The sequence below is a fragment of the Hypanus sabinus genome, chromosome 6 (genome assembly GCF_030144855.1).
Source record: "Hypanus sabinus isolate sHypSab1 chromosome 6, sHypSab1.hap1, whole genome shotgun sequence".
NCBI lineage: Eukaryota > Metazoa > Chordata > Chondrichthyes > Myliobatiformes > Dasyatidae > Hypanus > Hypanus sabinus.
Genome location: NC_082711.1, coordinates 95143786 through 95157181, shown reverse-complemented (window position 1 = coordinate 95157181; position 13396 = coordinate 95143786). Strand labels below are relative to the sequence as shown.

At 47.7% G+C, this 13396-nt stretch overlaps 1 protein-coding gene across 1 annotated transcript; it reads left to right on the top strand.

Moving 5' to 3' along the window:
- Window positions 1-656: 656 nt before the first annotated feature.
- Window positions 657-12709, top strand: LOC132394939 (uncharacterized). The gene is made up of 2 exons (XM_059971284.1): window positions 657-4895; window positions 12613-12709. The coding sequence occupies exons 1-2, from the start codon at window positions 1336-1338 to the stop codon at window positions 12707-12709; spliced, it is 3657 nt and encodes a 1218-aa protein (XP_059827267.1). The 5' UTR covers window positions 657-1335.
- The last annotated feature ends 687 nt before the right edge of the window (window positions 12710-13396 follow it).

Genomic DNA, 13396 nt, shown 5'->3' with positions numbered 1-13396 from the left:
TTTGCATCCAAATCATTTATACATGTAATGCAAAACAAGGCACCCCTGCACACACCTCTCGTCACCAGTGTCCAATCTTCCACCTCCACCCTAGCTTTCTACCTCCAAGTCAATTTTGAATCCACCGCACTAGCGATGCTGGGATTCCATGGGGCCTAACCTTCTCGACCAGCCTACCATAGAGGATTCTGAAAGGTTTGCTAAAGTCCAAATAGATTACATTCACTGTGCTAGCCTCATCAACCTTTCTTCAAAAGCTCTAAAAGGTTCATCAGGCACCATTTTCCGTGCTGACACTCTACCCATCGAAATGATAGCAGATAATGTCTCTCAATGTCTCACTATGTTCAATATGGCCCAAGTGAGGAGCAAGGGATACTGAAGCAGGTTGATAGTTCACAGACTTTAATGCAAACAGAGTTAGAGGGAAAAGTAAATAATAAATGCTAGGCCAAACAGGACTGTTAACTATAACTCTCAAATGGAAAACAAAGCAAATACCGTAACTCAAAGGAATAACTAAATATAAAATGGATATCGCTAGTCTTCAGATTCAGTTGACTCGACAGTCCAATTTCTCAGGCAAGGACAAATTCAAGCAGGCAGCAAAATGTTGCTGTACTTTGCTCATCTCAACAAGCGCTACAACAAAAAGAATGAAGTTAAGGTACTGTACAATGTCCTGGGTATGTTACTCAAAATGGCCTCTTTGGTTTGTTACAAGTAGGAATGTTTCTTTGTCGGATAAGTGTTTCTCTAGCCGTTGTTTCACTTTAGAATGGCTGATATGGTAATTGTATTCATTTGTTAATCAATGGGGAATGTCATTGTGTCTTGTGATGCTGGGAACTTGGGAGAGGGGTTTTCGCGGGTTTTTTTGGGAGAGGCCGAGGAAGACATGGAAGAAGGTGGACGTGTGCTGGACTGCTCGTAAGACCACCGGGGTGGTCCCAGGTGCGACGGCCGGATGGGTCGATTGGTTCGTTGATTGAGCTCCAACGAGTGCACTAAACAGACTGAACTTTGATAAGTGGCGCCTTTTGTTTTTTTTCCTTGTGTATATATATTGTATTGCTTACTACTCTTTTTAATTTTAGTAAACTCTTTAAAGTGTATTTCATAATGGTATTTGTTGTGGATTTGATACTGTTGGCGGGCGCGAGGCATTAACTCGATTCTCACAGCACCTGCGTGTACGGGAGGTGGGTTGGAGAGTGGCTGGATCCCTTTTTCCCCTAGACATATACCAGCCTGTGGGTAAGTGTTACATTTGTGGGGTGCTCGTCCCGGATTGGATTGTCAGGGGCTGTGGAGTCGCGCAGGCAGCAGAGGAAGATGGACAGAGATAAGTTTGTTTGTTGGTGCCAGTTTGAAGATGTACCGGTACAGTACGCATGCGTAGTGAGCGGAGTGGATTTTCGAGTTTCAGGAGACGTGATAGTGCGGGGTTTAAGTTCGGTGAAGGGTATTGGGCAGGTAGAATTGGTAGCTAGACGGTGTGGTAAAGAGGTGGGGTCTAGCTGGGTGTTGGTTCGTACGAGTGCTGAAGTCAGGACAGTGGGACTGCCGGCGACGGTCAGTGTACCGGGGGAGGCGGGCCCGTGGGGGCTCCACTTCTACAAGGATGAGGCTGAGGAGACATCGGGGGAAGAGTTAGAGCTAGAGGTGGACCCCAAAGAGGTGCCCGGCACTAGTAAAGGGAGGTGGGAGGAGGGAGTCGTGACTAAGCCCCGCTCCCCAGGTAGGGTGGAAGTCTCGGAGCTGGCAGCCGCACTTTATTCCCTGGTGGGGGTGGCCGAGAGGCCACGGCTGAAGCTGGGGGTGTTCTCCGGAGCCAAGCCTACTCCGGATGGGGAGGTGGACTATGAGACCTGGATCGAGCATACGTCTTTGATGTTAGAGGAGTGGCCAGGTTCAGAGGAGGAGAAGAGGCAGCGATTGCTGGGAAGTTTGAGGGGTTTAGCAGCCACAACCATCCGGGAGTTGAAAGCTGAGAAGCCTGGGGCCTCAGTGGAGGACTGCCTAGAAGTTTTGGAGGGAGCGTTTGGGTTGTCAGGGGAACCCTGGCTGCTTTTAGCAGAGTTTCAACGCCTGGAACAATGGAGAGGGGAAAAGCTCTCCGAGTACATATTTAGGATGGAGGGGATGCTCTCGGGGCTGCGGCGCCGGGGGGTAGTGAAGGCGACTGACGTGGCTAGCGTGAGGATGAGTCAGCTATTCAGTGGCTCTCTGGAGGAGGACAAGGTGGCGTGGACTATCCGGCAGGCTTATAGGAAAGGTCCCCCTCCATCCTTCGGGCAACTGATTAGAGAGGTGCGAGAGGAAGAGAGAGCATTGGGGCGGAAAAGGGGCACGGGCCTACGGGAGCGATCCTCAGCGATACAGGAAGTGGTGGCTGAGTGGAGGAATGACAAACCCCCGGGGAGTAGGGAACCCCCTTTGGAGGGGAGGGACAGGGGAGGTACCTACTCTCAGGGGCGATCAGTGCAGTGGATTGGGAGCAGGAGCCGTCCTGGGAGAGGAGGGGCAGCCGGCAGTGTGTGCTTTAACTGTGGGAAAGAGGGGCATTTCAGGCGGGACTGTGGAAGGCCAAGGGTGTGCTATAGCTGTGGAGAGGAGGGTCACTTTAGGTGGGATTGTGAGAGACAAGGAGTCCCGCAGAGGACAAGCCCCCCTGCGACTAAGAAGGGAGAGGTGTCGGGGAAACTTAGGAGAGGCTCAGTGAGGGAATGGACTGGAGCCTCTGGAGGAACACGTTCCCAGAGATCAGCCGGAAGACCACCGGGTGCCCACGCCTCTGTTCCGGATGGGCTGGTAGGACCCCGTGCCAGTGTGGGTCTACGGATAGAGGGAGTTTACGCAAAAGCCGTTCTTGATACTGGATCGCAGGTGACCTTATTGTACCGGTCTTTCTACAATCAACATCTAAAGCATTTGCCCGTAACACCATTTGACGCCCTGCAGATTTGGGGTGTGAGCGAGGGTGACTACCCGTACGATGGGTACCTATCGGTGAGATTGGAGTTCTCGGAGGGCGATGTGGGAGTGTCGGAAGCTATTGAGACGTTGGTGTTGGTGTGTCCTGACCCGGTGGAAACCGGTGGTGCTGCCCTCCTGGTGGGGACTAACTCCCCAGTTGTGCGACGGCTCCTGGGAGCTTGTAAGGAGAAAGGGGGGGAAGACTTTCTGGAGACCCTCTCGGTGCATCCAGTGTTTCAAGCAGTGTTCGAAGAAGGGGTTGCCTCCCAAGGGCTGGACCCGGAGTGTAAACGAGGGACGGTGTGGTGTACGCAGGCGAGGCCCAAGGTGATCCAACCAGGGGAGGTAGCACTAGTGATGGGGACCCCCAGATTCCCAGGAGTGCCGACAGGAGAAGCCCTGTTAGTAGATGCCCCAGACGATCTTGAAGGGGAGACACGATTTCCGGCGGGGGCGCTGGTGAGGCCCGAAGTGCAGAGACCAGGGGTGGTACATGCGAGGCGTATAGCTATAAGTGTCAGGAACACCACGGCAAGAGAAATCACCTTTAAGAGGGGAATGCCGCTGGCACATCTGTTCCCGGTGACGGTAATGACCAGCGCACTAGTGCGGACCCCTAACGGGGAGGGATCGGAGCATCGAAGGGAGCTGACCGCTGAAGCCTTTAACTTCGGGGATTCCCCAGTGTCGCCGGAGTGGAAACGCAGGCTAGTGGAGAAGATGCTGAAGATGGAAGCTGTTTTTTCTCGGGGCGAGTTTGATGTTGGCTGCTCCAAAAGCACTCGCCACACCATCCGGGTGACGGAGGACACCCCGTTCCGAGAGAGATCCCGGCGGCTGGCTCCGGCAGATGTTGAGGACGTGCGACAGCACTTGTGCAAGTTGAAGGAGGCCGGAATCATAGCTGAGTCTCGAAGTCCTTATGCGTCCCCAATAGTGGTGGCACGGAAGAAGAATGGGCGAGTGCGCATGTGTGTTGACTACAGGACGTTGAATCGGCGAACTGTCCCTGATCAATATACTGTCCCAAGAGTCGAGGATGCGTTGGCCTGCCTGAGCGGTGCAAAGTGGTTCAGTGTGCTGGATTTAAGAAGTGGGTATTACCAGATCCCGATGAGTGCGGCCGATAAAGAGAAGACCGCTTTTATCTGCCCACTGGGGTTCTTTCAGTTCGAACGAATGCCCCAAGGCATTTCCGGAGCCCCAGCCACCTTCCAGAGGCTCATGGAGAGAACTGTGGGGGATATGAATCTGTTGGAGGTGCTGGTGTACCTGGACGATTTGATAGTGTTTGGATCGACTTTGGAGGAACATGAGGAGAGACTGTTGAAGGTGTTGGGCCGGCTTAATGAAGAAGGGTTGAAGCTTTCCCTGGACAAATGCCAGTTCTGCAAGTCGTCGGTTAACTACATTGGCCATATCATTTCGCGAGAGGGAGTGGCTACTGATCCAACCAAGATAGAGGCTGTGACCACCTGGCCGAGACCCCAGAAAGTGGGTGCTCTGCGCTCATTTTTGGGGTTCTGTGGGTATTACCGGCGATTTGTGAAAGGATACGCCAAAGTGTGTCACCCGTTAACTCAGCTGTTGTGTGGCTATCCCCCGGTGGGGAAGAAGAGGACGGGGAACCAGAGGCAGGATGCTGGAGGATACTGGAACCCGGCGGAACCTTTTGGCTCGAGATGGGATGATCAATGTGAAGAGGCGTTCCGATCTTTGAAAAGGGCACTGACCCAGGCCCCGGTGTTGGCTTTTGCCGATCCCCAGAAGCCATATGTGCTGCACACGGATGCCAGCCGAGAGGGTCTCGGGGCTGTTCTGTACCAGGAGCATGGCAAAGCATTGAGGCCGGTAGCCTTTGTCAGCCGAAGCTTGTCGCCATCGGAGAGAAACTATCCCATTCACAAGTTGGAGTTCCTGGCGCTGAAGTGGGCGGTGGTGGACAAGCTGGGCGATTACCTTTACGGAGCCAAGTTTGAGGTGAGAACGGATAACAATCCTCTCACTTATATTTTGACTTCGGCGAAGCTGGATGCCACAGGACATCGGTGGCTGGCGGCATTGTCGGTATATGATTTCAGCCTGAGGTACCGCCCCGGAAGCAAGAATATCGATGCGGATGCATTGTCTCGTCGGGAGCCGGGGGAGGAGGAGAAGGACGAGGAGTGGGAGAGTGTCCCTGCCCCTGGAGTGAAGGCGATGTGTCAGTTTGTTATCACCGTGAAGGCCAAGGGAAGAGGGAGGCTGGAACGAGCCGTGGACCATTTGGGGGTTTTTGACGACGCCATACCCCTAGTTTACTGTGACCTGACCGCTCTGGGGACTAAACAGTTGCCGGAACTGAGTCCGGGGGAAGTGGCAACTGCTCAGCAAAATGACCCGGGCATTGGCACAGTGTGGAGAGCGGTCGAGAAGGGGGATGGGGCGTTGGCTGAGAAGGCGAAACACCCATACGTGCCTCTGTTGTTGAAGGAGTGGTCTCGGTTGAAGTTAAAGAACAAAATCTTGTACCGGGTAACAACGCCTCCGGACCAACCCCGCTGTTGGCAACTGGTCCTGCCAGAGGAGTATCACCAGACTGTACTCCAGGCCTTACATGATGATTCTGGACATTTGGGGGTGGAAAAGACATATGGATTACTCAAAGACCGGTTCTACTGGCCCCGGATGAGGGGGGACGTCGAAGAATACTGTAGGGGATGCCGTCGTTGCATCCAGAGGAAGACCCTGCCAGCATTGGCGGCTCCACTGTCGCACTTGCAGAGTGCGGGACCTCTGGACCTGGTATGTATGGATTTCCTGTCGATTGAGCCTGACACCAGCAACACCGCGAATGTATTAGTCATCACCGATCATTACACTCGCTATGCTCAGGCATTTCCCACCAAGGATCAGAAGGCGACGACAGTGGCGAAGGTGTTATGGGAGAAGTACTTTGTGCATTACGGCCTTCCCAGGCGAATCCATAGTGATCAGGGGCGGGACTTTGAGAGCCGCCTTATCCAGGAATTACTGACTATGCTTGGGGTTGAGAAATCCAGGACTACCCCTTACCACCCACAGGGAGATCCTCAGCCAGAGAGATTCAACAGGACCCTGTTGGATATGCTTGGGACGCTGGAGATTGGGCAGAAAAGCAGGCGGAGTCGTCATATTGGACAATTGGTTCACTGTTACAATTGTACTCGCAATGAGGCTACAGGGTATTCACCCTATTATCTGATGTTTGGGCGGGAAGCGAGGTTGCCCATTGACGTGTGTTTTGGAGGTGGAGTGGGTGAATTTCCCGGGAAGTCCCATCTAAAGTACGTGTCCGACATGAAGAGGGAGTTACAGCGGGCGTACGAGTTGGCCGAGGCGGCGGCTACCAAACAAAATCAGCGGAATAAGATGCGGTATGATCGAAAGGTGAAGTTTGTACAATTATTACCGGGCGACCGGGTCCTTTTACGGAATTTGGGACTTCCTGGTAAGCACAAGTTAGCAGATCGATGGGCGGCCAGCCCCTATGTAATAGAGAGCCAGATGCCGAACCTGCCAGTTTACCGGGTGAAACCCGAGGATGGAAAAGGGCCTATCAAGGTACTCCATAGGAATCACCTGCTGCCACTGGGTCAAGCGGTGCAGGTGGATAAGGAGCCCGAGTGGGAGGTTACGCCCAGTACAAGGACTCTGCGAGGGAGCGGAGAATGGGAAGAGCCCGCTGCTGAAGAGCGGGGACGGGTCCCTCACTCGGGAATGGCTACCGATTCAGAGGAGGACGACTCAGATGAGTGGGTCCTGTTCCCATTCGCTAGTGCTCCAGTACCAGGAGAGGAGGCTCCTGGCCCTTCCCATACTGAATTGGGTGAGAGGAGGGAAGGTCTTGAGGGTCAGATGGAGAGGCAGCCTACATTGGTGGGAGAGAGAGTGGAATCTGAGCGTGAGCCGGAGAGATCTCGGGTGAGGGAGGACCCCTGTGAGGAAGGGGGTGCGGGTCTGTCAGGTAGACCTGGGGTGTCCGAGACAGTGGGTTCGCAGGTGACGAGGGAGCCCAGTGGGGCAGAAGGGGTATGGAGATCTCAGAGGATTAGGCGCCCCCCGGAGCGGTTGACATATGTGGTACCGGGAGAACCGAGTGTGATTTCTACTGCTCTGGGTAGTTATGTCATTGCCTTCTGCACCTGGGTTGGGTTTTGTGTGTTGCAAGAAGCTTTGGGGACCTCTAGTAATGCCATGAGGGCATGACATTTGCTGGTGGGGAGAGAATGTACAATGTCCTGGGTATGTTACTCAAAATGGCCTCTTTGGTTTGTTACAAGTAGGAATGTTTCTTTGTCGGATAAGTGTTTCTCTAGCCGTTGTTTCACTTTAGAATGGCTGATATGGTAATTGTATTCATTTGTTAATCAATGGGGAATGTCATTGTGTCTTGTGATGCTGGGAACTTGGGAGAGGGGTTTTCGCGGGTTTTTTTGGGAGAGGCCGAGGAAGACATGGAAGAAGGTGGACGTGTGCTGGACTGCTCGTAAGACCACCGGGGTGGTCCCAGGTGCGACGGCCGGATGGGTCGATTGGTTCGTTGATTGAGCTCCAACGAGTGCACTAAACAGACTGAACTTTGATAAGTGGCGCCTTTTGTTTTTTTTCCTTGTGTATATATATTGTATTGCTTACTACTCTTTTTAATTTTAGTAAACTCTTTAAAGTGTATTTCATAACGGTATTTGTTGTGGATTTGATACTGTTGGCGGGCGCGAGGCATTAACTCGATTCTCACAGCACCTGCGTGTACGGGAGGTGGGTTGGAGAGTGGCTGGATCCCTTTTTCCCCTAGACATATACCAGCCTGTGGGTAAGTGTTACAGTACCATCACAATGAAATAATAATTAGCTGACGTGCATATTCACGAGTGCAATTGCAGTATCTGCTGCATTGCTGAATCCATAGTTGTAACAAGGAGGTACAGGAGCTTGAAGACACACACTCAGAATCAGAATGAAGTTTAATAACAAAGGCACATTTCATGAAATATGTTGTTTTGCGGCAACAACACATTGCAATTCATAATAATAAAAGCTATAAATTAGAATGAGATGAGGGCCTCTGTTAGTCAGAGTTGACCATGGAAATTGTGTCCTAGCTGTCCAGATACGCAAGCCTGAGCAGCACAATATGGAGCGTAAGCTGCTGCCCATGTAGCAAGCTCCCCCTCTCTATGCATCTGATGAATCCAAAGGAACAGCAGAGACCAATACAGTTAAGTACCAGCAGTATTGCAGGAGTTGCCAGTCAGCATTGAACTCAATGTAGGACTGCTTTAGGGACTCCAGCTCCGGATTTTTCCCTTGGGGTTTACTTTCCAAGCCTTCCCCATGAATCAGCATAGCCGCTGGGCAGCGGAGGTTTGAGATCAGAGTTTTCCTTCTCCTACATGAGCTGCCAACCATAGTTGACAAGCCCCATCTGTCCGAAGAGATTGGGTGTAAGGTACCAGTAACCCGCTTTTGCCCCTTCTCCTGTTGGTAGTGTTACGAACCCCGTAACTGGGTCACTTACCAGCAAAGATAGAGAGGTCCGTTGAAGTCTGATGGTACTATTTTTAAAAGTCTTTATTTATAAAGGGGCACAAAAATAAGATTAATACAGACATTCAGATAAAATACGTCGTCAATACTCAATCTAAAAACGCGGGTATAATAATAATCATCAATTAAGCAATAGCTCTATCGTTTGTCTAGGGGATATTGTATTGTCCAAAGGAGAGATAAAAGTCACTGTCCTTTCAAGCTGCAGCTATTTGGGTTTAAGAGAGACGGTTTTAAACTTGTCCGGGACTTTTATGAGTCCAATCCATTGCGTCGGAGGAGTTGGTTCCCTGTTGTTAGTTCCAAGTCATTTTCTGTGGTACCATTCACCAGCCCCCAGGCAAGGGAACCGAATGCACATGGCTTCCTTCAAATGGCTTCCCGCTATTGCGGGATCGCTAACGTTTCTTCTGGTGCGTCTGAGGGGCTGTCCCTACAGCCCCCCTTTTATCTTAACTCGCCGGGTAGTAGATGTCAATCAGGTTGGGGTGATGCAATCTCTCTCTCAACCAGCCCACTTTGCCCGAGGGCTTGCACATAGCATAGTCCCCAGTCCACAAACGTTGTCTCTAGGAGACAATGGCCATGTCTTTCTCTCTCATTTCCGGGGTCCTCTGACCCAACCCAATAATGCTCTTGCGATTCTCACAAAGGAGGGGGCTACCCCACACCCTTCGGCCCCTCAGAGCTGTGGTACAGTCATAACAGTAGAAACAGTTCTGCCAGGCTTAGTAGCTAAGTAGCTAAACAAGACAGGAAAGCCAAGAGCTGGACTTGATTGTCAGAGGTTATTTGAGGCATATGCCATTGGGAGCATTTAACAGGTAGAATGAGCTTGTCCCCATTACCAACCCAAGCTATAGCAACATTAATTACAATAAGAAGAATGTATAGAAAGAGAAAATGAAATCTGGTGGCGGAGGGAAGAATCTGATCCTGAAATGTTGAGAGTGTGCCTTCAGGCTCCTGTACTTCCACCTTCATGGTAGGAATGAGAAGAGGACATGTCCTGAGTGATGGGCATTCTTAATAATGAATGCTGCCTCTTTGAGGCTTTGCCTTCTGAAGGTGTCCCAAATGTCAGGGAGGTCAGTGCTCTCAATAGAGCGGGTTGAGTTTACAACTTTCTGTAGCTTTTTCTGATCTAATACAATAGCCCCTCCATAACAGACTGGTAATACAACTAGTCAGAATGCTCTCTGTGGTGTATCTGTAGAAATCTGCAAGTATCTTTGGCACATACTAAGACTCCTGAAACTCTTAATAAAATATAGTTGTTGTTGCGCCTTCTCTGTAATTGCATCAATATGTTGGGCCCAGAATACATCCTCAGAGCTGTTGACACCCATGAACTTGAAACTCCTCATCCTTTCTGTAGTATATATAAAATTTCAGTAATATTTGAGTAATATTTTAAATATATTGTTTATTAAACATTCTTTGTTGTTTATATAATTCATAATATACATAAATGTACGTGAATGGCATCTATCATTACACCACTACATTATATGTGAATGCTTCACTGAAAGAAAAATAAACTAACTACTTTAATCTAAACTCCTATGTCATTCATTCACTCAGTTTCTAGAGTTACAAAACAAAGCGGTAGCCATGAGGAACCTTTAAAATGAACCTGAGATGACTACCTACAGTTGAAGTGCAGAATTTTTTTTTTGCAAGAGAGAGACATTCGATTTTTAAAAAAAAGCACAGCATGTGTTTCTTCAGAAGTGGAGAGAGACAACTGAGTTTATAAAAAAGACAGAAAAAGAATGAAGTTCACAGATTCATAAACAGTGATTATTCAGTGGTAATAATAATAGATTTAAAAAGCAGATATGGCTGCCTATGTAGAAAAGTTTTGATTGCACAACAGATAACTGGATGATGTATACAGAACAAATTGAGAAGTATTTTAAAGGAAATGGAATAGCTAATAAGAAACAAGTGCTACTTTAGTTGAGTGCAATTGGTAGAAGAGTAAACAGTTTGCTTAGAGATCTGACTGCTCCAAACAAATCAGCCAAAATGAGCTTTGCTGATATTGTGAATGTAATGCAGGAACATTTTGAACTAAAACCGTTGTTGATTGCAGAATGTTTTGGTTTCATAAGCAAAAGCAAAAGGTAGGGGAGTCTATTTCAGCATATGTGGCTGAAATGAAGAAATTGTAGGAACATTGCCAGTTCAGTAGTGGGCTTAATGATGCATGGAGATACCATTTAATTTGTGCAATCTTACATGCAAACATTCAAATAGGGCTACTAACTGAATCACAAGTGACATTTAAAAGAACAGTTGAAATCACTGTATCAATAGAATCAAAAGCAAGAGACATATTTAAGTTCCAGTCAGGAATAATAGGGAACATGAGCAAAACTGAATTGTCTAAATAAAACCCAGCATGGCCAGATAAATTGTGTTATCATATGACAGGGATACTCATACAGCAATGCAAGTATAAAGGCAAAACTTGCATGAAGTACATCAAAGAAGAACACATAAGAAGAGCTTGTCAGCAGGCAAAAATAAATGGACTACACAGGGAAGAGAAAATAATAAAAAGTCAAGTTGTAGTTTCAGAAAGTGAACTAATTTCCATTATGTTAATGAAAATTCTGATCATGATGAGAGCCACACAAGACTGGATAGGCTTGACACTTACAATATGAAAACTAACAAGCAACAAACAAAATGGCTTTCACTAGAAATGAACAGCAAATTAATAAAAATGGAATAGGATGCTGACTTGGCTATTTTAGTGATTCCACAAAAAGAGTTTGAATAGCATTTCGAAGATACTAAGCTGAAGCCTGCAAATCTCCGTTTAGGAACTTATACTGGAGAAAAGATAACCTCTGTGGGAATGACATTCGTAACAGTGAAATACAACAACCAAAAAGCCATGTCGGGTTTGTATGTGGTAAAAATAGGAAGGCCAGCATTTTGAGATGTTATTGGCTGACACAACTATAATTTGATTGAGATCCATCCACCATTTGTATGCCACATTCCTTGCAATAGAGCCAAGTGAAAAAGAATTAAGAAAAGTACTGGATGATGTCACAACAGTATTTAAAGTTGAAATTGGGGAATTCAAATGTATCAGGGGGTAAAATAGTATTAAGTGAAAATGACACCATCCAAGCTTTACAAAGCCCATCTGGTTGCTTGTAACACCCATGAAAATTAGCCAGTGAGCTAGAGGCATAGAGTCAGAAGGAATTCTTTCCAAGGATAGCTGGAGCACATGACCAACACCAGTGGTTGCAGCAGCCTAGAAAGATGGGTCTGTCAGAATCTGTGTTAATTTTAAGGTCACCATCAACCCGGTACTGAAATTAGAGCAACACCCTCTGCCCAGGATAGAGGACATCTTTGCAGACCTTCCTAAATGAAACACTCCAGCAAAGTGGACTTAGCTGAGAGCTACCTAAAGATGGAGTTGGAAAAAGAGTCCAAAGTGTTTTTCACTATAAATACGGACAGAGGACTTCATCCTTATAATAGACTTATTTTTGGAGTAGCTTCTGCACCTGCAATCTGGTGTGGATTTTTGGACCAGGTGCTACAAGGCTGCCCAGGCTTCAGTGCTATCTGGTAGACATTTATTATCTGGGTGAGGATGACAGGGAACATCTTCAAAATCTCAAGATAATGTCAAAAAAATTAGATGATTATGGGCTCAGAAAATGATTCCGCAAATGTGAATTCTTTAAACCAAGCATCACTTGCCGTGGTCACACCATTGATACACATAATTTATACAAGAATGCTGAGAAAATTCAAGCAGTGATGGATGCCCCAAGAATAAAGGATGTACCAGAATCATGGCCGTTTTTAGAATTTGTCAACTACTATAACAGGTCCCTGCTAAACCGAGCTACTGTACTCCACCTCTTGAACACATTACTACAATCAGGAAGAAATGGCAATGGACAAAGCAGAGTGAGATGGTTTTCTAAATGATAAAGGAAATTGTGGTGTCAGACACTGTACTCACACATTATGATGCACATTTTTCAGTGAAGCTTGCCTGTGATGCCTTGCCTTATGTTATAGGTCAGCCAGGTCACATGTTATGACTGATGCAATTGAATGCCCCATAGCCTTTGCATCACGTTCCTTTACTGCGAGAGAAAAATTGCGCAGAGATTGACAGAGAGGCTTTAAATTTAGCTTGGTGTGTAAAACATTTCAACTTGTCAAAGATTGAGTTGAAGACCAGAATGGGAGAGAGTGTACATGCATTACTGATCATCAACCATTAGTGTCCATTTTTAATCCAGAAAAAAGTGATCCACCAACAACATAAATGCAGAGATATACTTTAAGGACACAATTATAAAATTGAATTCAAGAGGACAAGTAATCATGGAAATGCTGATGGATTTTCCCATTTATCCTTGGAAAGGAAATTGCTGAAAAATTTACAAGAGAGGACACTCCTCTTGACATATTCTTCCTAATACAATCCAGAAGTCTCTCTATTTTGGCAGAGAGGATCCAAGGAAAAACCAGAAAAGACCACACACTGTCTCAGGTCTACATGGTTGCCCAAAATGTCTGGTGGTCTGGGATAGATCAGTAGATTGAGCAGCTTACCACACACTGTTCGGAACATCAACACATCGAGAACGTGCCAAGAGCAATACCTCTCCATCCCTGGGAATGACCTGTATTGCTGTGGCAGAGGATTCATGCCAACTTTTTCAGATCATTCCTAGGCACAAATTTCTTGATGGTAATGGATATAGCTGCAAAGTGGCCAGAAATGTTCCCAATAGCCTCCACCACAGCGTCACACACTGTTGATCTGTTGAGAAGCCGCTTCTCAAGGACTGAT